Source organism: Barbatula barbatula (genome assembly GCF_947034865.1).
Source record: "Barbatula barbatula genome assembly, chromosome: 1".
Taxonomy (NCBI): Eukaryota; Metazoa; Chordata; class Actinopteri; order Cypriniformes; family Nemacheilidae; genus Barbatula; species Barbatula barbatula.
Window position 1 is genome coordinate 1,039,135 of NC_136766.1, and position 26,807 is coordinate 1,065,941.

General features: G+C 39.3%; 4 protein-coding genes across 5 annotated transcripts; 3 read left to right on the plus strand and 1 right to left on the minus strand.

Moving 5' to 3' along the window:
* The first annotated feature begins 207 nt into the window (after nucleotides 1–207).
* LOC306888787 (putative C-type lectin domain family 20 member A) lies at nucleotides 208–7,441 on the plus strand. Its single transcript, XM_079447230.1, has 5 exons — nucleotides 208–354; nucleotides 1,462–1,818; nucleotides 5,446–5,766; nucleotides 5,846–5,934; nucleotides 6,153–7,441. The coding sequence occupies exons 1-5, from the start codon at nucleotides 303–305 to the stop codon at nucleotides 6,297–6,299; spliced, it is 966 nt and encodes a 321-aa protein (XP_079303356.1). The 5' UTR covers nucleotides 208–302; the 3' UTR covers nucleotides 6,300–7,441.
* Nucleotides 7,442–8,858: 1,417 nt separating this feature from the next.
* On the plus strand, nucleotides 8,859–10,403 carry LOC306897797 (cerebellin-1; the record flags this gene model as incomplete). Its single annotated transcript, XM_079462826.1, has 3 exons — nucleotides 8,859–9,137; nucleotides 9,779–9,898; nucleotides 10,206–10,403. The coding sequence occupies 3 exons, from the start codon at nucleotides 8,859–8,861 to the stop codon at nucleotides 10,401–10,403; spliced, it is 597 nt and encodes a 198-aa protein (XP_079318952.1).
* Nucleotides 10,404–12,123: 1,720 nt separating this feature from the next.
* On the minus strand, nucleotides 12,124–16,621 carry ripk3 (receptor-interacting serine-threonine kinase 3). The gene is made up of 12 exons (XM_079470080.1): nucleotides 16,265–16,621; nucleotides 14,802–15,126; nucleotides 14,532–14,683; nucleotides 14,264–14,313; nucleotides 13,839–13,994; nucleotides 13,643–13,725; nucleotides 13,415–13,472; nucleotides 13,221–13,270; nucleotides 12,936–12,975; nucleotides 12,803–12,858; nucleotides 12,696–12,714; nucleotides 12,124–12,462 (listed from the first exon to the last, which is right to left on the minus strand). Exons 1-12 carry the CDS (start codon nucleotides 16,438–16,440, stop codon nucleotides 12,314–12,316), a joined length of 1,314 nt encoding a protein of 437 aa, XP_079326206.1. The 5' UTR covers nucleotides 16,441–16,621; the 3' UTR covers nucleotides 12,124–12,313.
* Nucleotides 16,622–16,831: 210 nt separating this feature from the next.
* On the plus strand, nucleotides 16,832–25,400 carry khnyn (KH and NYN domain containing). Of its 2 annotated transcripts, none has more exons than XM_079470058.1 (9): nucleotides 16,832–17,255; nucleotides 18,176–18,442; nucleotides 18,882–19,016; nucleotides 20,467–21,806; nucleotides 22,690–22,820; nucleotides 23,048–23,144; nucleotides 23,594–23,701; nucleotides 23,788–23,889; nucleotides 23,967–25,400. In XM_079470058.1, exons 2-9 carry the CDS (start codon nucleotides 18,191–18,193, stop codon nucleotides 24,286–24,288), a joined length of 2,487 nt encoding a protein of 828 aa, XP_079326184.1. In that variant the 5' UTR covers nucleotides 16,832–17,255; nucleotides 18,176–18,190; the 3' UTR covers nucleotides 24,289–25,400. The 2 variants fall into 2 exon arrangements, with proteins under 2 accessions (XP_079326184.1, XP_079326185.1); XM_079470059.1 differs by having other exon boundaries at nucleotides 17,027–17,255; nucleotides 23,970–25,400.
* Nucleotides 25,401–26,807: the final 1,407 nt, after the last annotated feature.

Sequence of the window (26,807 nt, forward strand, 5' to 3'; positions counted from 1 at the left end):
AACACTTCAGAACTGTTTGATGGCATTTACACAAAGCAAAACAAACATACACGACACTTTATTAAATATATTTATATATACAAAATAACAAGGAAGTAATACAAAATGTAAATAAAAACTTACGGGGGCGGGGCTTCAACAAAAGAACACTAGTAGCACTTTACATATGAGACAAAAGCATATAAAGACACCAGAAACATGAACATTAAACACAAGCAGACGACTCGTGTTATCATCTTCTGACTTCTGTCACGATCTTCCAGAAGAATAAATACAGTTCATTTACTCAGTGAACATACACCATGAGAAGGGAAATCATGAAGCAGCTGTGCCTCTATATTCTTTTTTTCTCAGGTAAGCCAAACACTAAAGTGACATTTTTAAACTGATAGATTTTCCTTTCGAAGCATACGGTCTGGTTACATTAAAATCATTTAAAATGAATGACAAATGATAACGTGATTTATGGATTCGATATTTGCAAACAGTATCCACCAAATTCAGTTCATTTAATAGATTCCCATTTCAGTGCAGGAAGGCGATAAAAATACAAAAATGAGACATGAGCAGAATTACATATTTAACTTCCACACAATAGTGTTTGGAATGAAACTCTTTTATTTGTAAAAGACTCAATAGGGAACTTGAGCTTATTTACATTTACATTTAATCATTGAGCAGACGCTTTTATCCAAAGAGTTTCACAGGGAGTGATATGTCATACAAGAGCAATAGTACTTAATAGAACGCTAAATTACAGATGAGTGTAAATTGTGTTGAAATAAGATCAAATTCCCTATTGAGTTACTAAATAAGACTTAAAATCATAGTATATGAAGAGCTTGGATACAATTAATTTCACATATTTTAGTTTGAGCAAAACATACTAGTATGTAGTCTAGTTCTGGGTTTTTGCCACCAAATTGGCAATTCGATTCTTATGGTTTCGATTCGGTCTTTATAAATGCTTAAATGCTAGTTTTGAACACCTGAAATGTATATCTTAATATATTATATGCTGGTAACTGGAACCCTCAAACTCAGCTATATTAGTGAAATACACATTATCAGAGCCCATGCAAACACAATTATGTTTGGAATTGTTTTTTAAGTAATACATTTTTATTTGTACTTATTTTAAATTCATAACAACACGAAACATGTTTACAAAAATAAAACCGATTTTAACATTCAAAACGGGCCTATAAATCTCAGCGCAAGGGATGGCGACATTTTCAGGACGAGAGGTGAAATACAGATACTCACATCCTTAAAGTAAAGCACATTAAGAATCGATTCAGGGATATTGATTCTTTAATTGAAGATTGATTAAGATCAACAAATCGATATTTTGTACCCAGCCCTAATATAGTCCATAAACATTTTAGCACATGGACAAACAGAAGCAAGGCAACTGAAAACAAACAGTAAAGTCCCCTCTGCGTCCTCTTGTGTTGGCAGGACTGGTGTGTGTAGGTTGGTGTAAACCGCGCGAGTATATTCTGATCAAACAGCTGAAGACGTGGACGGACGCACAAGCTTACTGCAGATTGAATCACAATGATCTGGCCACCGTTCAGACGGCTGAAGATGAGATCAATCTGCGTCAGACCGCCAGTGAGAACGCCTTTACTTCATACGGCTGGATCGGACTCTACAATGACATCAACAGCTGGAGATGGTCTCATCAGGACGAGAGCGTCATTTATAGCAACTGGGCTTCCAAAGGTTCAACAGTAAAGTGTGCTTTACTACATCCCAATGGATACTGGTATGATGGCAACTGTGCAACCTCATATGAATCCTTGTGTGCTGATGGTGAGTATAACATATAACAAGTTCATCCGATTAAAGAAAAACACTTATAATGACACAAGGCTCTTGCAATAAAGGTTTTTTTAGAGTATGGTCAACATACCACGTTGGTCGTTTTCAATGTTGCCCATCTACGACCCTGTGGAGCGTTTCCTAAATAGCGCCTCTACTGGCAGCAGGAGAAGCTTTTCTCTACCGCCATTATAAAATGATATATTGCAATGATGACACGTGCTAGAGTGTGATTTTCACTTTAAACCAGGGGTCCCCAAACTTTTTTCTGCAAGGGCCACACAATTCTCCCTGTCTTTAATGGGGGGGCGGGTCGGTTTGTAACAGAAAATCACACGGGTCGGAGATACTACTTGAATTATTGTGGAGATTTAATTATGATTTGAAATGCATTTATTACGCCTCCTAATGGTAGAATAGTCTATTTTGAAATGCACCGTACAGACAAATTATTACTTTTCAAGAGATATAGCCTATTTCAATATCATTGTTATTACTATCAAGATGAATTTTTTTCATATTGAGTGCTACTCAAAATCAAAACATTTACATATGCATGTTAATTAACCTTTCTCTCTCCCAACCGATTGGCCATTTTGTCGTCTCCTTGAAATTTTCCTCTGGTTCGCGTGTCAGCTGTTCTAGCGCGTTAGTACGTTATGTTAAGCATACCATTCTGTTGGCAGGTGAATTTAACAAATAATTATTAATGTTAAATAAATGTCAATAACTTAGGGTAATTTGAGTCTGAAAGCCAATATTTATTATCAAATATAGACATGATATAAGTGAAACCATATATTACAAATTTGTTTTTAAAGAAGACAACGTTGCAACGCGATCATGCCTTATTCAACATTCGAAAGGTTAGACCCTACCTTACTGAGCATGCGGCACAACTCCTTGTCCAGGCCCTGGTCATCTCAAGGTTGGACTACTGCAATGCTCTGCTTGCTGGTCTTCCTTCAAAGGCTATCAAACCACTTCAGCTGGTTCCAAACGCAGCAGCATGCCTCATCTTCCAACAGCCCAGAAGGGCTCATGTGACACCCCGTTTCATCTCTCTCCACTGGCTACCGGTTGAAGCCTGGATCAGATTCAAGTCAATGATGTTTGAAGAACCTTCACACCCTACTACACTCATACACCCCATCAAGAACCTTCACACAACGCCCCTTAGCTGTTATAAAATGCACTGTAACCCACGGCTTCTTGGGGCTTATTGCTTTATTGTATTATTGCTCTTTTATGACATATTGCTTATTGCTCCATGAACTCTTTGTAAGTCTCTTTGGATAAAAGCGTCTGCTAAATGACTAAATGTGAATGTAAATGTAAGAAAAGACAAAGACGCTGAAATGAGTGTAATCTGCAGTAAATCTTCATGTCCTGTCAACTTCTGGTTTTATCACAAATATAAAATAAACGCCAGACGAAATGAATTGTCAGCTGTGTTTGTTAGAAAGCATCGGTTCTCGTGTATCATGTGACAAATTGTGTCATTACGTCTGTATGGAAGGCCATTTAGGCAAAAATGCCTTTAGACGTAATGTGTACAGACGCTATAACGCGTGGACGCGTAATTGCGTGTAGACGCATAAACCCAAAACTTCTGCTGTTAAACTAAAAGTCACATCAAGAAATGTAGCCCTTACCATATTTCACTTTCCTTTTGACTCTTTTTATTTTGGTTAAAAGCATGACGAAAATACAGTTAAATATTATTATATAAATAATTAAATCTATGTTTTGTGTACTGGTTAACCAAAATCATATGCTATTCACAATGGAAAACTCATTATATACAGTACACTTTTAAAACAAGAAGGCATAGGTCAAGCACCAAGAAAACATGATCAAACACAAATAGGGCAAGACTCACAAACCTCTTTGTCCTAAAATGACGTATATGCTGACGCATCCGGAACGTATCCGGAACAAGGACCATATGCATGCTACGCATAAGGGCACGTCACGTTTAAATGCATTATTCATGAATCATGAATGACACGTGGCTACGTGAACGATGACGTCATGGCTATATGTTTAATACATTTTATGCAGATCCTTCCGTTTTGGGGCTTACCATTGGCTAAACCAAAACGTCTGTAAGCTAAATTATGTCTTTAGGCGCAATAACGCGTACACGTGTTATAGCGTCTGTACACGTTACGTCTAAAGACATTTTGCTTAAATTGCTCTCCTCCGACTGCGCTACTCAAAAGCATGATGGGAAACAACTGACTGACGACACAGCTTCAAGCTCATTGGCTGAGAATGTCAACTGATACATTTTCTCTTCATTCTAAGAATTAGATTACGCATCTGTTAATTTATATTTACATGCAAACTAAACAAAAACAAAACACGCCTAGTGAAGTTAAGAATTAGGACATGCGTTTATTTTATATTTCTCTTCATTAGAATTCTTCCTTGTTGTAATTTTCACTTTATTCTATTGTTTTTTGTGTGAATAAATCAATCCATTAAAAATATACATGCACGCATACATATCTAAATGGACTGTTTAGTCATTATGCCTCATCTTTGTGTGCTTTCATCTGAGAAGTGTCTGGGTCTTAAAACAAGGAAAGAAATTCTAAAGAATGTTTGCTACAATACAGCTTTGACTTGCATGGTATGGAAAAATACTATGGACGTGAAATGGTGTCAGAAACCTGCTTGTTATTAAATATGATAAACATTTGTTATGACCTCTGTCTCTCAAAAGCAACTTGCTATTTACTTCATTTACCATTTCTTTATACAATCCTTGAAAATGTGTTACATGTTGTTGTGTTGTTTATTTGTGAGCTGTTTATTTGTACATTATTTGACAGTACATTCAGTGATTATTATTGTAACCATCTTCATGTAAAAACAGTGGTATTTCGATTACATCCACTTCGTCTGCGATAAAAAACACGACCGCGATCTCCTCCACTGTTCACGTTTACAAGCGACAAAACAGCGAGATTCACGAAGTGTCTGACTTCAAAGGTCTTTTTTGACCCCTCCCCTTACTGTCCCCTTACTGATGAATGTCGTATAGAATGTGTCACTCTTTAACGTGACCGTTTAAAACATTGATGATGTATTATTTAACAAACAGCATGAAATATTTAGCCCTAGATTAAAGACTTAATTTACAAAACATGTCATCTACAATTGCATATACTATAAATAACACGCACTGTTGCAATAGCGTGTAATTCGTACACCAAAGTAAAATTTTGCATGCATAATACATGTCAATTTTAGCAATTTGTCTTATTAACCTGTCCCCACACCCTAAGCCTAATGTTAGCATGCGTGCACATTATGACCCCAGATAGCACAGGTACATCTGGAGATCTGGAAAACATCTTCTGTGTAAAACCTCAGAGGTCTTCTAGAGGTCTATATGACATGTGAGGGCTGACGTCTCAGAGATATTTTAATTATTTCAGTGTTTCCTCTTCATGTATGTTTCAAAATGGCTGCTCTCCACCGAGGTGCACGCAAACGTTGGCGTATCATATGCCCACAAAATTGAACTTTGGCGTTTGTATTACACGATTGCAACAGCATGAGTTGCCGACCATTTACCATCTTGACTCTTATTTTGAATGTTCACAGAGAAGAACGGCACAGTGAAATATTACCTGGTCAGAAACTTAATGACGTGGAGCAACGCACGGAAAAACTGCAGAGATCGCTATACAGACCTGGTCACCATCAGAAATGAAACTGAAACTGAAAAGTTGAGAGTTTTGTTGTCAACGTATGCTTGGATTGGATTATCCAGGAACTGGGTGTGGTCAGATGGTTCCAGTCTTTCTACTTCCAATGAAGAGTCTGCTCGGATACTGAATGAAGCAAGTCAAAACTGTGCAACTTATTACGGTTCCATTCAAGATGCGTCATGCACTTCCACTTTTTACTTCTATTGTAATACAGGTAGGTCTTATGGCAACACTTCTGTTTCTTCACGTCTGCTTCAATGGTTTTACAAAATATGAATGTGTGTGAACCTCAGTGAAGGTGAAGAGGCAGTTCGTGAAGGTGGAGGTGAAATCCAAGGACGATGTGGATGATGCTCAACTGCAGACACTTGTGATGAAAAAGGTCAGAAATAAACACGTTTGAATTTAATACTTTTAAATAATCAGGGGTGTCAAAAGAAGTGCAAGGTTATGGCAGTACACTTATACGGGCAGTTTATCTGCACCAAACCCAGTCAACATGATATAATCCATTGACAACAATGGAACTGCGAGATGATGAGATCTGTGTGTAAATGTTGTTGACACAGTGAGTGAGTGAAGTGTGTTTGTGTTGTTCAGTTACAGCAGACACTGGACGGACTGACGGCAGTTGAGGATTTGGAAATGAAATGGAGGAAGCAAAAGAACGGAAACGTCTTTCAGAAGCAAATCGATTTACCGAAAGGTACCAACGGAAGCTCCTTTTGCGAGGCCACATCATTTTAAAGTGACATTTCACTTGAAAAAACACTTCATAAACTCATGAATATTATAATTAGTCTATTTTAAGCTCATGTTATAAATTAATTTCATTATGAGTTAACTGATAAATCCATAAGAAATATAACTGAACATTTAGTTTAAACAAATATATACTTAGACTTAATAATTTTCTAATCTTAGATCACGGTCTTTTTGTCTTCTATACATCACTGCTTAATATGCAAAGAAAAGAGTTTGTAAATACTGCGTAATATATTTTATATAGGAATCAAAACATTGCTTGAACAGCAAACATGTCAATTTCTGAAATTAGTTCAAAAATCTGTTCATCCCCAAACAACGGATGATTTACTGTCATGTGTTCAGGAAAGCTCCAGCGTTTCACTCCAGTAATGACATGTTTTACAGTTTAAACTATTGAAATAAACATCTATGATGATAAAACACAAGTTCATTCCTTCAAGTGTTTAACAGACACCCCTGATAGCACACGGACATTTGGCAGATGTCTATGTGATGTCTGCATTTACGTCTGCTCATCTGCAATCCATCTCGGAGACGTCTGCTCTCAGAAGTCATATAGAAGACGTCTGTTAGATGTTTATGATTTAGAACGGATGTAATACTGCTCTTGTGTTTAGCAGATGTTTTCCAGATCTTAAGCAGACGTGTGCTAGCTGGAAAAGGTTATTCTCATAAATGTGAACACATGATATTGTTTTGGATGCACCAAATATTTTGTTTCAATTTCACAGTCGATGGTCAAAAAAGACACCGAACTTAACACATTTTAAATTTGAGCTCCGTCAATATTTTGAAACATTGAAGGGTGTAAGGAACACCAAAGCTGAAAGAACGGTGGACTATTGTAAAGCCTTGAATGTAATGTTTCATTGTTGTCTGTACACACACAGAGCCGGCCCTCCATAAGCAAACTAAGCGGCCCCCAAGAGCACATGAAATTACACCTTTTTTCTGATAAATGAACGACTTGTATCCCTTTTCTCTTGCAGCGCTGTACCCACAATGTGTGTTAAAGTACCGGGGATAAGGTTGAGAATAATTGTGTGCATATTGTAAATTAATTGAATGGTTATCAAGTAAATACATTAAGTTAAAAAAATAGAAAACATTCAATCATCCTCAAGGGCTGTATGGTGTTTATAGGCTGTTGTTCAAATCAAAATCTAAATATAATATAAAACTGCATTGAACAATATATTTTACACAATTTGTATCATTAGTCCCTGTATAGTCTGTCCTCCTGTTCACCTAAAATTCTAAGTAATGAAATGATTACACGTTGTCAGTCTCAATACACTTGTAATGCAAAGTCTATTTTTCAATGAAAGGTATGGGTCAAAAAGTCATTTTCATGCCTAAAATTTGATGATTAGTCTGCACCGGCATGATAACATTGTTACCAATATTAATGGCCAACTTGAATCTTGTTTCTAATATTTTATTCATTACTAATAACCAGTGACAAATTCCCATGAAAGGCCAATTTTCTAAAATGATGTCCCGTCAAAACTAACATGATGAGGCACACTAAATCTACATTTACAAAAACCAAAGCAACACCAATGACGCTTTTAAAGAACCCCTCCAAATACCAACATTTCTAATAAAATCTTTAATTTATATTAAGGAAAGGGACACTCGCTATGTGTGTGCTTGAACAGAGCGTCTTCTTTGTTGACTTTGTAAGTACTTACTAGCATATTTTTATTATTTCTAAATAATAATCTTTCACTAACACCAATGACACAAAATCAAAGGACAGATATATATTTTTAATATTTTATTTTAATAAATCATTATATTGGTTTGCATTTATCAGGCCCTAAACTTGTGATTAATGGTTAGTGGTTTAGTGTTTTTTATTATTTTTATTTTATGCTATATTGCTGTTCTTATTATTGTTATTTTTGTATTTGCTAATTTATTTATTTAAATTAAGAATCAATAAAATAGAATTAAAAAAGACCTGAATTAAAGTTCACGTGTCTGCATTTATGAATATCTATCCCGTGTACTGTAGATGATCCGTCACAAACTGTGTGGCAACATCTCATATCTGAACAAAAAGGTTTTTTATAGTCTAGACTTTAAATTTGGAAAGGAATAACCTTCAAAGTACGTCAAAGGTAAGTGTGACGACTTGCCCCAGTCTTCTCTTCACGAGTGTGTGCAGGACACTTGGAAACGTGATGGGGAGGCAGATGGTCTCCTTGTGAGCGACATCTAGTCCAGATGGCAAGTACACGTGTCTTGGCGCTTCAGTGCCTTATGCAGTGTTCTGTTCTCACACAAACACCGTCCAAAAACACATAACCACACCTCATGTGTTACTCTTGGTCTTTTGGCCTAAACACGAGTGACCCGGTTTGACGCCTGTATGTTAAAAGTTCACCGTTGGACATTTGGATCCTCTTGGAAACCTGCAGACAGAAGAGAAGACAGCTGAAAGCGCACTCGCTGAGCGAGCCGGCTATAAACGGACTAGAACAAAACTGGATTCAGATGCATTGATCTTTCGTGGCTCAGAACCACCAGAGGATGGACTGCACAGGGTTAGCCCGCTACTCTCCGCTCACCTGCTTTCTCTTTCTAACGAGCCCCCTGCTGGTGTGGAGCCAAAACGACACAGAGCCCATTCTGCTGGAGGGCAAATGTTTAGTCGTGTGCGACTCCACTCCCACCACTGAACCCGCTGGGAACGCTTTGGGAATGTCCGTGCGCTCTGGGACCGGTCGCATCGCCTTCTCGGCAGTCCGGAACAACAACCTCGAACCGTCTGAGATGAGCAACCGCACAATGACCATATACTTTGACCAGGTGACGAACGCTCTCATCTACGCAAGCATGTAATGTGTTCTGTATGAAGATGATAAACAGATAACAGAACTTGTGACAATATCAGATTTTCAGTTCGTGGTTATTGACAGCAGAAAGAAATCACAGCAACAATATTATCACAATATCTTGTCGAATGTTTTTTTAAATCAGTCGATTGTATCCTCATCGCTTTATTGTTTCCTAATCCTTGTACGTCGGTTTGGATGATAACCATTGTGAGTAAACAAATACAAATATGTTGAATTTACTCTTAAAAATAAAGGTGCTTAGGAGTTTTTCCCAACGATGCCACAGAAGCATCTCTTTCTTACTTTTAATAATCTGAAGCACCTTTTCTTGCCACAAAGAACCTTTCTTTACAGAACCAAAAGGTTCTTCTATGGCATCGAAGAACCTTTTGAAGCACTTTTTTAAGAGTGTACACAATAATCGTGGTATATTGTGACACCCCATTAGTGACTGTTGCCTAAAAAAATTTATAGAACAGCAGTTAAAAGTGAACGTCAAGCACTTAAAGAGACCAAAAAAACTCTGAAGTATATCTAAAGATTCTGAAACGGTACATCAACACCTTTTTTTACTGAAATGATTCATCTTTTCTTGATATGTCTCGGTTGAAGGTTCTGGTAAATGTTGGGAGTCATTTCGATCCAGCTCGGAGTATTTTCGTGGCTCCTAGGAAAGGAGTGTACAGCTTCAGTTTCCATGTGGTGAAAGTCTACAACAGACAGACAATACAAGTGAGAGGATTCATCAGTTATGCTCTGAATTTGAACAGCTTATCATTTCACTGCTAAAGAAATGGTGCTATATAGCGGTTCTTGGCACGAATTCATAGGGGAACCACTTTAAGTTCCTCTATAGAACCATGTCTTGGTTCTTCAGCAGTTCTTTTTTGCACCTCATTCATCCCAAAGAACCACTGAAGATAAGACTAAGATATGGTTCTATATAGCACTGAAGGTGGTTCACCTATGAGTACGTGCCAAGAAACACTTTTAGTGCTTTAGAGCCACAGTTTAAGAGTGTTTCTGGTTCTTTATCCAGGTGAGTCTAATTTTAAATGGTTGGCCGGTGATCTCCGCCTTCGCTGGCGATCAGGACGTAACGCGCGAGGCGGCGACTAACGCTGTTCTGGTTACCATGGAGAGAGGAGACAAAGCTTACCTCAAACTGGAGAGAGGCAACCTGATGGGAGGCTGGAAATACTCTACATTCTCTGGCTTTCTTGTTTTTCCTTTGTAGAACCAATGTGAGAGACGTGCATGCAGACAGATGAATCAAATAATCCTTTATTAATTATTGACAAACTGACGATGAATTTGTCCAACAAAATTGAAGTTTCTTTTTCTCACTCCATCTGCAGATTTTTTGCTTGTTTTTACCATAAACTAACCCAATTCTTCTATTATTTTTCTTCAAACAAGTCATTTCAAAGACGTTTTAGATATTTTTACTATTAACAAGACAAAAATACTTAAGAATATCATTTTTAGGTGTGAAAGGCCAAAATCATAATTTCAAACGAGGAATGTGTATGTTATAGGTTAGATTATTGTTCATCTTAAAGGGCATTTTATTTATTTATTCTTTATTATTTGTTCTTGCACAGCGATGATGTCATCATTGATACTGGTGTGTGCATCTCTGCATGCTGTTCACTCACGGGTTGAATGGTCACGTTCAGAAGGTCGGAGTGTAAACGGTGGCTTGAGTTTCTGTTTATCATCATTAGCAGCCATCTGTCCTTCTGGCTTCAGATGTAAATACAGGACAGAACACACCTGTGCTCTCTTTGCTATTTTAAACTGTATAGAAATGTTAGATTATAAGTGGACTATAAATTGTGTGTATTAATGCAGCAGGCTGTTATGGCAGAATTGTGTATTTTGGCTATTGTTGAAAATAAACTAACATTTGGATGATCTTTATAGTCTAGTGTTTGCTAGTTTGTATACCGTATTTAAAGACAAACTTGTGTTTTCATGTTGGATGATTGTGTATTCAGAAATCGTCGCCTTGAAATGATCAAGTCCGGACACTCTTTTGCCAAAATTGAGTTATTTACATATTCTTATTTAATGACACCTTATCTACATTATGTGGTGTTTTTAACTTTACATTGAGTTCATTTTGGGACTTTCCTAGAAGACAAAAAGGTTTTATCTACAGAGTCAAATGAAATCAAAACTTTTGAAGCTCGATATCTCCAAACTGATCACAGTGCAGACAGAACCATGAAGATATTAACAGTTGCGATGTTCGATTTAAGAATGTCTTTAAAAATGATCAAATCACTTAATGAATGCTGTTCACGAACAGTTCGTGGTAAAGAACAAGTTCCCCCAAAAATGAAAATGCTGTTATTCAAACCTGTATTTGTTCGTCAGTGCAAAACAAAAGATATTTTGAGAAATGTCTCAGTGGCTTTGTGTTTATATAATGGAAGTCAAAGTCACTTCAACATATCTTGTTTTGTGTTCTGAAGAAGAAATAAACTCATACAGGTTTGACATGACACGAGGGTAAATATGAAATGAAAGAATCTTTGGGTGATCTTTCCTTTAAACAAACGTAATCAAGTTATGTAACAAATGTAAATTGGCTGTAGCGTTACCAAATTGTTGGTGTTGAGTTGATTCTTGGATTTACTCTGCAGCGTGTACGAGTATGTGAACTGGAACACATCCTACCATCAGTGTCTATTTTTAAATGGGCCGAGCGTGACACCGTGCTGATGATGGCGATCTGTTCCATTCGGTTCCGGATGACAGATGGAATGTTTGGATTTGGAGTGTTGGGAATGCCAGATTCCTGCTGACTAACCCACACACACACGGACACTTCCGATCAGCGTTATATCTGCGCATTACTGACCTACCGCTAAGAGTTTTCATTTAAAAACAAGTAAATAAACATGAAAGGAGAAGGAACATACCCATAGAGAAAGACATACACTGCAAAATCTAAAAGGAAATGTAATAAAAGTATGTGTGAGACAGATACTTGAATATCAAAATGCCGTCATTAAGATGTTACAATGCACAACTTTCAAATGTCCGATATCTTTCTTTTGATTCAAGTCTTGAAATGCACTTGAAATGCTTCGTCTGACACATGAACAGATGAAGAGTTTCCAGGAGAACAGAAGATATTTATGAATGTTTCTCCGACAGGTTAATAGTGCTGTTGACGCTCGAGGGAGCAGTCCGGTGCCTTTGGCGCGGTTTCTGAACAATATTCATGTAGTTTCCGTTGCCGATCTGAACTCCAAAAACATTAGACATGCGGATGCGGACGCCGTCTGTGAAAAGACAAAAGATATTAAGAAAAAAAGTGAGTTTACTGTGAAACAAACAATGACGGCAACATTTGTCGTTTAAGCGCTTTAAAGAAAAAATATGGAATACCAAAATATTCTTTGTTATTCTAATTGATATCATGTTAATATTGTATGATATTTTGTATATACTGTATTTAATATTTTGATTGTACTGTATTGTATGATTTGATTATGTATGCTGTACGCTTACTGACCTGGTGTTGATGTTTGACGCTGTAAAATACAGGGGAATAAATTAAACACAAGGTTTTTCACCCAATAAACAAATCTTTTTTATTTCGTTTTTTTCAGTGATTCAGACCTGCGGGGTTTTCTCAGGCTTTTTCTCCTTGCCAGCAGTCGGATGAGAACATGCGTCTGTGAAACAAAAAACTAGATTAAACATCAAGTGCTTGAAACAAATCATGAAACACTGTGTCCGGTGTGTTATGGACCTGGTTTTCTGGACTGTCTGGTGTGATCAGCAGCTGTTTCCTAATGAAGAAAGACATTCGTTTACACCTGCATCTCATCTTAACTTCCTAATGTCAATAGCTGCAGATTTACTTTTATTTCATTGGATTAATCATGTGTAATATTTATTTAACAGAATCTAATAATCTATATAGGTGTAAATATTGTGTATTTAACCTCAGTGTTATACAGAAATTGTATTTCAACTATGAATGTTTTTTATCTGATCACTTTCTTTCAGACTGTACAGAGGAGATTTGATTCACCTGTTTGGGAGGAGCTCCTGTGACACAGGACGACACCTGAGGACCGACTCCTAAAGGGCCATAAACCAAAAACATAACTTGCTTAACACTAACGTTTCAAGATAAAAACAAACAAACAGGGTCAATATTTACTATAATTTGGACTCATAGTAAATAAAGAATTCTGTGACTGTGAATGAGGGTTTGAGACGCACCATTCTGAGGTCTTGGAGTGATTTCGATTGACTTCAGACTAGAACAGATTTCATCATCCTACAAATGCAAAGAGTGAATCAATTATCAAATGAAAATATACAAAGGTTCTACTAAATGAACCTAACACTTTTCATTTCTGTTGATTGGTATTCAGAAATCAGTCATTTATTGACCCTGAAGCAGATTCTGAACTCGGTAGACACAGAATGAAAGTTAATGTTTCATACCAATGTCTTCAGGACGTCACCGACAGCTTTACTCACTTCCCGCTTGTGCATCTCAAAGATCTTTTCAGTCACATCAACACAATCTAAAACCAGAGACCAAGATAAATGAGTCAGAAAACACCAAACATCACAGAAAGAGAGCAAAACCACAGACCCACAAAAATAAGCCAATCTTAAACGTGTGACCCGGCTTCACCTTTGAAGGACGGCCTGTCGCTGGGCTCCTTAACCCAACACCTTTTAAAGAGATCAACAATATCAGCCAACCCGTCTGCCTGACCGTAGTCTAATGATGACAGATCAGGCCTGTCCCCCTCAAGGACACGGAACCGCACCAGAGTGGTCATAGCGTCTAGAAGACAAACGAGAAAAGACCATTCAAGGCCATGATCAATGGGATAGATCAGACCACAAACACCAACATAGATCAGATGAGATCCCAAACACCCGCAGATATCAGATAAGATCATTAACACTAAGGTAGATCAGGTCAGATCCAAACAGCAGCGTTAATCACCAGCAGATCAGATCATGAACACTGGTGTAGATGAGATCAGATCATGAACACTAGCTTAAATTAGATCAGATCATGAACACTCGAGTAGATGGATGGATGCTTACAGCTGTAAGGTTCCTGACCGGTGATGATAGACCACAGTAGCACACCGTAACTGGAGAAAAAGAGAGACAGATCAGAACAAGTTAAACAGTTTCTGAAGCTGAAGTTTCAGAAGGTTGTTTAATGGCACAGAGAGACATCCTACAGTTTCATGTTTTCAGCACCCTTCTGGATACAAGCCGGATATCTGATCACTCATTGTTTTAAAGGGTCACAGTGTTTAGACAAAAGTCACATCTCACCAGTTACCAGTGTGTTGTGTTTTGATACCTGTAAATGTCAAAGGCTTTAGATGGTTTGTAATTCAAAGACTTCAGTGCTTCAGGAGGCATGTAGCTCAGGGTTCCACCCTCCATCTCGTCTTTCTCTCTGACACTTTGAGTAAGGCTACGAGCCACTCGGGACAAGCCAAAATCTGTCAGCTGAAGTGAAAATAACAGTTAAAAGTAAATAGACAGAACTGCTTCACACATCACAGACTGGAGCACATTTAAATATGCGATGCTGTTCAGGAAACAACGTTTACAGTGTAAAACTCACCTTGGCATTGAGGCTGTCATCCAACAGCACATTACTGGGCTTCAGGTCCAGGTGTAAGAGAGGAGGCGCCAACTGATGCAGGAAGTTCATTCCCAATCCAATCTGATGAATGATGCGGAAGGTGAGCGGCCAGGCTGGAGGTCCCCCCAAATGCGTCTGGAGATCTGCCAGAGAGCCCCTCTCCATTAACTCCATCACCAGGCCGTACCGAGACGGCCCAGGTGTGCAGCCCAAGTGACCCTCGTACAGGCCGAAAACTCTGAGGACGTTAGGATTCCCACCCTGAAACATAAGACTTGCTTCTCTCTGAAGAGTAGACACACATCTGAACAAAAAAGGATGAACATGATAACTCATTATGGCTACAATTTTTCTTATTATTTTCTGCACACACACACACACACACACACACACACACACACACACACACACACACACACACACACACACACACACACACACACACACACACACACACACACACACACACACACACACACACACACACACACACACACACACACACACACACACACACACACACACACACACACACACACACACACACACACACACACACACACACACACACACACACACACACACACACACACACACACACACACACACACACACACACACACACACACACACACACACACACACACACACACACACACACACACACACACACACACACACACACACACACACACACACACACACACACACACACACACACACACACACACACACACACACACACACACACACACACACACACACACACACACACACACACACACACACACACACACACACACACACACACACACACACACACACACACACACACACACACACACACACACACACACACACACACACACACACACACACACACACACACACACACACACACACACACACACACACACACACACACACACACACACACACACACACACACACACACACACACACACACACACACACACACACACACACACACACACACACACACACACACACACACACACACACACACACACACACACACACACACACACACACACACACACACACACACACACACACAGGCATTACGTTTTTAATTTCTTTTTTGCAGTTAATTTATCTAACATTGCAACAGTATATCTATCGATTGTTCTATTTATATATATGTTCTAATAATCCATCATTATAAAATAAAACATTATTAAAGCATTTAAGATAAAGATTTGTGCTGTTATCCACCTCACGCAAACACAAGAATATGGTTTTACACACAGCAAAGCCGCCAGTGTTAAAAATGTGAAATTAACTCTCACAGTGTATATATAATCTAGACACTGTGAGAGTTAATTTGACATTTTTGAACACTGGCGATTTAACTGTGCAGTAGAAACTCTTGTCATTTTTTTACCGTTGCTCAGTATATGTACAAAACTACTGCTCATTACCCGCCATTACACAGTAAAGACTTTATGGCGACATCTATTCCCCATTTGGTGTGTCTGGCGCGGTGAATCTGTCCAAATCCACCGGCACCGATCGTCCTCCAGAAGTCCAGGTCTTCATCACGAATCAGATCAGGTCTGATGCAGTACAGCCCGTCCATGTCTGATCTTAAATTCATTGATCTTTATAGGAAAACGATCATGTTATACTGAAGGTCATCGCCGAACAGTCGCTGTGTTTCGATAAGTTCCTTGTTAGTGGCGTTTCACTTCTCCTTACGCACACACGGAGCCATGAAGAATGACGTCAGCGCACCTGACTGAAAAATACATGTAAATAAAAGAATGAAATATCCCAACAAATGTAAAGCTGGGACGGATAAACCGCTACAATATAAATAAAACATCAATATACACTCTTTTCACAACAGGGCCGTATTTATCACAATTGATCGTTTTATTAGGTTGGTAACACAAGGGTGTGTTGGAATGTAACATGGGTTGGACATGTAAGTTGTTGCTTTCGAGCGGAAGTTGTGACTCTGACGTCAGTGGAAAGCCCCACAGTTTCATCAGTCTGTGTAAAGCACGTATGATGTAATAAAACAGCATCTGAAATGTAACGTTAATAAACCCAATGCGACATCAAATGATGCCGGTTGTTCATCGACAAACCCGTTTGATCGCACTACACTTTACAGTAGAAGAAATGTGTCGATCTGACGCCGTAGATGAATCCTGACGCTCGTGCTTTCTGTTCATTACGGTAAACGAACGACGCCGTAAACTTTCCCTTTAGTTTCATTTGATCAGCAATGAAACTTCCACGATGAGCAGAATCATGTGAAGCTCATGTGAAGCTCATGTGAAGCTCCGGGCTCGACTACACGTGAAGAGAAGCGATCAGAAAACCATTAGCGACTGAATTTAGCTTCGGAGAGTTTCACACCGCAGTAAACACGAACAGGGCGCGTGCGGAGTTCACGTGATCATGGTAAATAAACGCAACTTTATTCTCACTTTATTTGATTGATTTGCGCGCGCACACAGAGGTGTACAGTAAACAGCATCTTTAATGAGTGAAAGTACAAGAAAATAGAGAAATTATTACTCGAGTAAAAGTGAAAGTCACTATTTTTAAATTGCTTGAGAAAATGAAAAAACTACTCAAGTATTAGTTATCAGATTATTCTGTATAGGCCTACTGTTCATTAAATAATATTAACGCCAATATTTTAATAATATAATAATTATTGTTATTATTATCATAAGCAGACATCTGTGCAATATACACACAGAGACTGACGAATAGACAAACACAGAAGAGACACAAATTCAATCTCGTCCTAATTTCACTTGTAAGAATCTAATACAAGTTTAATTCTATGTTTATTACGTTTTTAAAAAACTGGTAAAACTGGTAAACTGGTTTTCACATTGAGATTAGTTTAAATAATATGAAATTGTACTGCAGGTTATTTTTATGTATATGTTTTCGAAGTGATAAAGTGTGTTGTGGTGGGACATTTGACAAGTATTAGCATGCTTTAGTGACCATATGATGCAATATGCAGTCACTGCAGCTCCCCTAGTGTCCTCTATAGAGATCTGAAACATGACAGCCCTACTATAACAGGATCAATACCGCTCGTAATGCAAAATATGAGCAGATATTCATATTCGTGGTTTTGTCGTAGGACAAGTATAGGAACCATGTTTGTTTTCTTTCATTTGTAGTAAATCCATATGGTTTAATGTCTGTGGCCGTTATCATGATAAATATTTTGACCGAAAGTTATGTACCCTGTCGGCTAATATGTATTTTCTGGTTGTATTTGAGATGTTTATTTTCAGTTATTTTGTTGAGGGTTGGATGAAGAATCGCTGATGTGATGCGTTAGAGTTTTTCCTCAGTGAGTTTGCTCCATCATGGCCCTCTCAGCTCATACGGCAGAAGGCTTGAGATCTCAGTGGATGGACGGCGAGACAGAAGAACAGTCGCTGGAGGACGAGTTCACCTGCGCAGGTGTGTTGAGGGGGGCGCTGGGGTCCCTGGAGCCCACCGTTCGGCGGGTTTTTAGGGTGACACTGAGTATCAGAGGAGAAGACGTGTTCTCACAGACAGATGGACAGATGTGGCTGCGTCTGCGCGGAGCCGGCAGAGATGTGCAGGGAGCAAAGGTGAATTTACACGTTTCTCTTCACGTAAACCCCTTAATATCACTTGGAAAAAGGTGTCCTCGTCTACTCATCGACTCTCTTTCATTGCTCAGGAGATTTGATGGAGCTCTCAGATGTTTCTCCTAGAACTGCAGAACAGAAACTAAATTGTTGAAATAAAGGAAGATCAATTTAAATGTGTGTAAATTTGATGAGAAATGTTTGAGATCGTATTGAGATCTTTTCATTGCAGACGTGACAAATCTGAGCTCGGTTTTGTTGACATCTTGTGAAACTCTAATCGCAGAGACACTTCTGACTACATTTCTCAAGAGAAATATCTGCGACTGTTTTCAGTTTAATCTCATTGACGTCTAGGAGAAATCGTTTGTGATTTTCTTTTTCTTACGGGAAGCCAGATGGACACGTCTGTTAATATTTTTTGGTGTAACTCTTGTAGGTTTTTGTGAAAGGTTTTGTGAATCAGGAGGCGCAGCAGGAGTTTCAGTTTCCTGAAGCTCTTTACTGTGTGTTCTGTGGCGCTCGTGGGCTGTTCATGGATTGCCTGATTAAAAACACCTCAGCACATTTAGAGGTAAGGACACGTCATCATAATATGGGTTCAAAGAATACTGTGTGTTATATATCTGTCTAAATATATTTGATCTTCACACACCAGAATCTTTTGTTCAATGTCAAGTTCATCATTTTTTGTTGGACATTAAAACTCTTTGAACACCTCTACTGGAGCACGAGGCAGATAAAGAGTTGAAGCGATAAGAGAGTTTATTGAGTCATCTCAGTTGTGTTTTAATGCTTGGACTGATTTCATTCACATTGTGTATTTCAACTCTTTGTGTATCTGCTTGTGAAGAAATGTTATGCTTCTCAACACTGGCCCGCATGTGAAAGCCTTGAGACAGAGACATTTGTTGTTATCTGTTCTCGTGAAGACAATACAACAGCTGACAGAACAGCAGTTCAAAAACATATAAAATAACATGAGTAATGAATATAAATGAGTATATAACAATTAGTAAAGATTAATATGTACACGAATAAGAAACTATGAAGTGATATTAAACAAATAATGTCTCTCAGATAATTTTTGTAAATCGAGATTTATACATCATCTGAAAACTGTTAAAATACGCTTTCCGTTTAATGCTATCCATCAGAGGTGCTGTAGCAGGCCGTTGCTAAGACCAAACAGGTTTGTTATGTGCTTACCGCTATAAGGATGTTGTGGAGAAGGGATGAACCTGAGAGATGAAATTCTGAGCTTCACATAAATACCAAACTTGAGTGGGTCATTCCCTAAGAGCGGACACCAGTTACTCAGCGAGTGACGTTTGTCGACGTGTTTCTGGACACTTTTGTTCAAGTTTTTTTTATATACTCATGGTAGGAAATGTAAAAAAGAATGTTACTTACTATTCTAATGATTTTTGATCGATAATTTTGTAACAAATATACCCATGCTACTTAAAGGAACAGTTCATGTTTATCAAAAAAACATTCTGTCATCATTCACTCTCCTTGAAGTTGTTCCAAATCTTTCTAAATGTCTTTGTTCTGATGAACACAGAGAAATATATTCGGAAGACTGCCTGCAACCAATCATTTCTTGACTACCTTAGTAGGAAAATTACTTTATAAATGTCTTTGTTTTGTTATACACAAAAGAAGATATTTTCAACAATGTAGGACACAAAACTGTTCTGGGGCACTTCTGACTACAATTGTCATTTTTCCTACTAAGGTATTTAATGGAGTCCAAACTGTTTGGTTACAAGCATTCATCCAAACATCTTCCTCTGTGTTCAACCAAACAAAGAAATTTGTACAGATTTGGAACAACTCAAGTGTTAGTAAACTACAACAGAATTGATGAGAGAACTGTCCCTTTAAGACTGGTTTGACTGTTTCACATCATCCCATGGAGCCAAGACCAAACAAAACATCATTTTCCAAAAAGTATGTCTTTGGCTACTGTTTGCATTATGTGACATTTGTGGGACTTTCAAACTCTGTGTGTCATTCAGGTTGGATCTCAAAGCTGTCTCCTCATCACAGGACTGGAGGAACCGGTTGTGAAAGCGTACTCGTTCATTACAGATCTGATAGAGAAGTATAAGAGCAGTCAGGGCCGGTGTTCTGATCCTGGATCTGTGATCACAGGCGAGTCTTTGGATTTACTTTGGCGTTTCAAGTCTCTGGTGGAAGGCCGGGAAGATCGCCACACCGTCAGCCTGTTGGTGTTACCTGTGACTGTAAAAAGGGTTCTACTTGCCTTAGTGAAACAGTCTGGATGCGATGAAATGCGAGGCCGGGATGATCCTTCTCGAGCAGTGCCGAGCACCGATGACGAAGTGATGCCGCATAAACATCCGGTCGACCAAAACCGACTGAACGTGACACCTGTGAACACTCATTGCAAGCAGTCGAGTTCACACGGATCTGTCCATCACCAAGAAAACGGCACAGGAAGGACGAGCGATGTCTCCAATTGTTTCATTCCCGTCTCACTGCCTAGAACTGGCTCTGAGAGTCGGGAGGAAACGGAACGAGATGATGAATCTGGACACCGAGATGAATTGCAGCACCTTCTTAAGTTCTTCACCTCCATGGGTTTTACAGAAGAGGTGGTTCAGAGGGTCCTGGCTCGAACCGGCCCAAAAGAAGCCTCTCAGCTTCTGGATTTGATTGAAGAAGAACAAAACAAAAGTGGCCTTTGCAGAGGAAACACTGAGACTCGGAGGAAAGACACGGATGAGAGCGCTACAGAAAAACAGAACATCAAACCAGATGATTTTGTCATGGGTGTGCTGAAGAAAGCAGCGGCCACCTGTGGATACACAGAAGAGAAAGTTGAGCAGGTATACAGCAGTCTGACCGAGCCGAACCCACGTCAGCTTCTCATGGAGCTTCAGAGACCAGAAAGAAGACCAGGCTATGACACGACAGTGGATCCACGGACGGGTGTGGAGGAGAACACCGCAGCGTGGAGTGACGATATGCTACAACCTCTCGTATCCGTCAGAGGTCCACCGCAAACAACATACACCTTGATACCCGGCCTCAAGAACTTAAACATACGTGATGTCAGCCGCAACCAACAGCCAATGAATTCGCACCTCCGACCTGCTGGGTCGCACACCAATCACAGCTTCCCTAAAGGACACAAGATCTCCAGCATCCAGCGATACGACACGCAGAGCAAACCAAAAGCGAGCCGAGCGCCGGCGGGAGCTTCAATCGGGGTGACGGGACGTCAGAGATTCATCGAGGGCCTCAAGACGCCCTTCAGACTCCAGCTGTCGGACGACACCGGTGATGATAAGCTGCGTCAGATCATCATTGATGGAAGCAACGTTGCTATGAGGTAAAATACGCAGAGAGAGGTTATAAATGGGTCAGCTGTGGCCTAATGGTTAGAGCGTTGGGTTTGTGATCAGAAGGTTTTAATCTCAGTGTCAGCAGGTCATGACTGAAGTGCCCTTGAGCAAGACACCTTACCCCTGATTGCTCTGCAGTAATGTGACACTGTAAAAAAAAAAAAATAAACTACTTGTAAGTCGCTTTGGATAAAAGCGTCTGCCAAATGAATAAATGTAAAGGTAAATATAAATAAATTCTACACGAAGACGAACGGAAGGAATGCGATTTCACGTACACAGTACCCTGACAGCAGACGTCTATTTGAGAAGATGTTTGTGATGTTTATGATTTAGAATGTACATAAAACTGCCCTTTCTCAGATGTCCAGTGGATGGTTTTCAGATATGTTGCCCTCATCTCATGTCAACCCTTTATGAGTTTCTTTCTTGTAATAACCAAACAACATCGAACTCCATTGACTTCCATTGTTTGAATAAGAGACATTTCTCAAATATCCTCTGTTGTGTTCCAATGAAGTAAGACTCACATCCCACTTAGCACATGTACGTCTTTAAGATGTCTGTTAAAGATCTGGAGAACATCTGCTGTGTAAAAACATCTTCTGAACACCTTAGAAAGACCAGTTGAACATCCAATCTAAATCATAAACATCTTACAGACGTCATCTAGAGGTCTACATGACTTCTGAGAGCAGACGTATTGCAGATGAGCAAACTATGTATTCCAGATGTAAATGCAGACGTCTGCCAGATGTACGTGTGCTATCAGGGACATGAGAGGAATAAAGACATTTTTGTTTTCGTCTAAACTCTCTGTGAAAGACACCACAGAAAACACGTGTTGAAATAAAGCTGGTTTGTGTGCAGTCATGGTTTGGGGGTGTTCTTCTCGTGTCGAGGCATCGCTCTGGCCGTGCAGCACTTCTGGGGAAGAGGCCATCGCAAAATCACAGTGTTCGTCCCTCATTGGAGACAAAAGAAAGACCCAAAGATTAAAGGTGAGGCTCACATTATCCACGAAGCTATTCGCAGGCTGAATCTATCCCAGAGGCCTTCAATTTAGGACTGTAATGTTCATAATAGAGTTTCTCCTGAATCTGTAAGTTAGGAGCTGCTTTGATCTTTAAGAGTTATCCCTCGCTTTAGAGTTATTGTAAGAATGTGGCAGTGTTTGATGTGTGTATGAGGATTTCACAGCAGTAGTATGAATTTTGTGTTGATGTAGAGCAGCATTACATGACTGAACTGCAGGATCTGGGTTTACTGTCGTTCACTCCGTCCAGAGAGGTGGAGGGCCGCTGGATCAACTCGTACGATGACAGGTAACATCGACTCACACCTGCAACCGTCACAGTTTACCAGGGTAATCACGGTAAAGTTGTATTGATGACTGAAGATGTAAAACATTTCGTACTTCTGCCGTGGTTTATTCTATTCACTTAAATTCATTTTTAATTTAATTTTAGATAGCAATGGGCTGAATTGTAAGCAAGGTTTTTTTGTTCAAGAGTCTTGACAGACAAACAACACCATCATCGTTTCAAATCTCTGAAACTCATGAATGAAATGATACATAAATTATATTTGCATAAAATGACAGAGTTAGCCAAGAATCGCCTTTAGTCATTGAAAAATAAAAGAAATGCATTCATATAATTAGTATTTTTGTAAACACCGTGTTAGTACAGTATATTTTACTGTGAAGTAGCATAATAAAAGTACCTGCTTTGAAATTCATGATGACGTCAGTATTCTCTCTCTCTCTTCACAGGTTTATGCTCAACTTGGCTCAGCAGACGAATGGTGTGATCGTGACCAATGACAACCTGAGAGATCTTGTGGACGAATCGCCGGCGTGGAGAGACATCATCAAGAGAAGGTGAAGAGAAGTCCAGACCATGACAAAATAATCACAGTTCTAATGCTGAGCGCTGTGATGAAGGAGATTGTTTGTTTGTTCTTTAGTTTACTACAGTACGTGTTTGCTGGAGATCTGTTCATGTTGCCGGATGATCCCATGGGACGCGGCGGACCTCATCTCAATGACTTCCTACAGACACACAACAGGTAACCTCATCACATGAGCATCTCTCTCTCCGCTTTCATCTGACACTGTTGATAAGAAGTCTCTGCTTTTCTGACAGCAGTTTACCTCCTCCTGGAAGTCACTCGTTTGCCGGCGTTTCGTCGTCTCTCTCCTCTCCCACCCCACGTGCTCACACTGAAGTGCTGCGGTATCGAGACTGGACACCAGGAGGTCACGGCAGAGGTCAGGGGTCAGTTGGAGGTGAGCGGGGGGGTCTCGGCGAGGACGTGAGGGCGGCCGAGGACTCGTTGAAGCTCAGACAGAGTTTGATGCAGATCTTTCCCGAGCAGGAAAGCATCGTCATCATGACATTACAGCATCACCCGTTGATCAAAGACATCAACCAACTCACTGACTTCATACTGGACCAACAGGAATAAACAGAAAGACACACACGACCAGAAAATACTGAAAAACATTCATCTGTCATCAGTCGAACACCAAACAACTACAGCAGTGGAGAAACGTGATGTCCAACACCTTCACCCTTTATTTATAACATGATGTTATTGAAGCTGTATGAACGCGTGTTTGAGGTGTAAACTGTGGTTAACTAGGTTTAACTTTTAACCTGATCATTTTATCCAGAGTTGAGTGTTTTCTCCATTTTGTACCATACCATCATTCAATTCAACTTTATTTATATAGCGCCTTTCACAATTTGCATTGTTCCAAAGCAGCTTTACAGGGGAAAAACGAAAAAACACAAAAAAGGGTAAAACACAGAACATGAATAGTTTAAATTGTTATAAAAAAGACCTAGTAAATAATATCTAATGTCAGCATCTCCTGGTGGTTTATTTAGCATATTTTGCATTAAGTGAATGCTTGGCTGAAAAGATGCATTTTTAATCTAGATTTAAATTGGGCGAGAGTGTCATACACCTCATGATAGGGATATTTAACATTATCGCCATAATTTGACATAATTGCCATTATTTCTGTCAGGACCACTGTCGTCAAATAGTAATATTTAATATATTTAAGGTTGGCGGAATGAAACTGTTCTGGGCAAACTCTCCGCCTGGCTTGCATGTCCCCTCACCTGGTGAACCAGAACAGTTCATGTTGCGTTTTAGGATTCAAATATCCAAGAGGAGATGGGGATGGAGGTGGGTTTTTAACGATTAAGCAGCTGATAATAAGTAAAGAAAGGCAACTTAATAGGATGAAATCTAGTGTGTGTTGAACGTTTATTGGTTAATGTTGATTAGCTCACCTGATTTGATCGGCTGATGCAAGCTTGACTCATGTGACCTGCCAGAACATGCTATGTCGTCCATTTTGACTTCTTTACACTGTCAAATATGTTGTCTCTCATGCTTAGCATGTTCAACTTGTTGGACGTATGACGTAGTATTTCTGTGCTCCACACACTCCCCCAGCACTCACACTTGTCTCTGAAAGGTATTTATAAGTCTGTTCCTTATATTGGACAACTCTCAACTCATTTGTCTAACATATCAGACCTTAATAAATAAATTGCACAATGTTTGTTTTCCCAATTTTGATTTCAGTAAACCATGAACAAATTGAACAACATTCGTCAAACGTTGCTTTTGGTAAATAAAATGAATGCCTAGGAGAAAACAAGCTGTATGAATGAATGAAGGGCTATGGCAGGAGTTTTCTACTTCCGGTCTCTGTCGGCATCTTGTGAAATAGGCGTATTGGCTGCAGCTGAGTCAAGTTGGGCTGCGCTGTGGACCAGCAGCTTGTTACTCTTGCGATAGTGAGAGAAGTTTAGGTGTGTCTGTATGTTCACAGCATTTCAGTGATGGATGTTATATAAACGGTGGATATAACGCTGGGTTTGGAGATGGTTTGTAACTGATAGAGCGCGGTCCCAGCGCTAAAAGATGCCTGACATGAACCACACACGGTAAGTCAAACCGAGTCATATGTCTGTGTTTTGTTGTCAATTATGTAAACAACATGAAGAGATAACGTGATGATGTATTGTGTGCTCTTGCTGTAGTTCCGTCCCCTCAGCCCGCCTCCGGCAGCTCGTCTTTTTCCAGAAATAATCGTACTGCTGTATCTCTCTTTTACAAATGTGATCAAAATAAACACTATTTGATAATTGTCAAATTCTTTAAACAGACAGTCAATCGCCATAATTGCACTTATTTAGTAGACTATTAATCGTCAGCCGAATGTCATTATCGTGACAGCCCATCAGGCACGTGCACAGGAATTTTGAGGGGCAGTTGCTCTGACCTGAAAAAAGGGCAACCCCCCCCCCAAAAAAAACCTCACAGGCTATATGAAGGACTGAGAATAACAGGAACTTTATTCATATATATATAAAGAAGTAAAACACTGAAATCCAGCACTCAATCACCTTAACCAGTACTAATAATAACACAGAAAAACATAACTCCCTGAATTGTCTCTCCTGAATCAGCCTCTCTTCAGTGGGCATCTTGGCTTCAAACAATATCCAAAATAGTGAAAGGATTTAGGCATTTAACCATTTAGAATAAAATAATTAATGTGATGCATTGCTTCCATCATTAATTCTTCTTGCTAAAACAAAACAAGAGAAACTAACTATCAGCAGACATGTAGCTTAGTTTGGCTAATGCCTTCCTACCAAAACAATAGTAGCAGGCTGCTTGTCTTCAAGCTATCTGTCTTATTATTTAGGCTAAACGTGGCAAACTCAGCCTGGATTTATGAAGATTTTAATTCATTTCATAAAACTTGATGATGACGATCGTTCGTTTGTTATACATCACAAACTCACCTTTTCTGACAACGTTATGGTGGCTATTTCCATAACACCAAAAAGAAGGACACTTTGCAGCATTTAGTGAGGCAAGAATAACTGTTTAGGACTCTGGTGTACTCGCAACTACAATACAATTGTGTGCATCATATCGATGGTCCCATGATA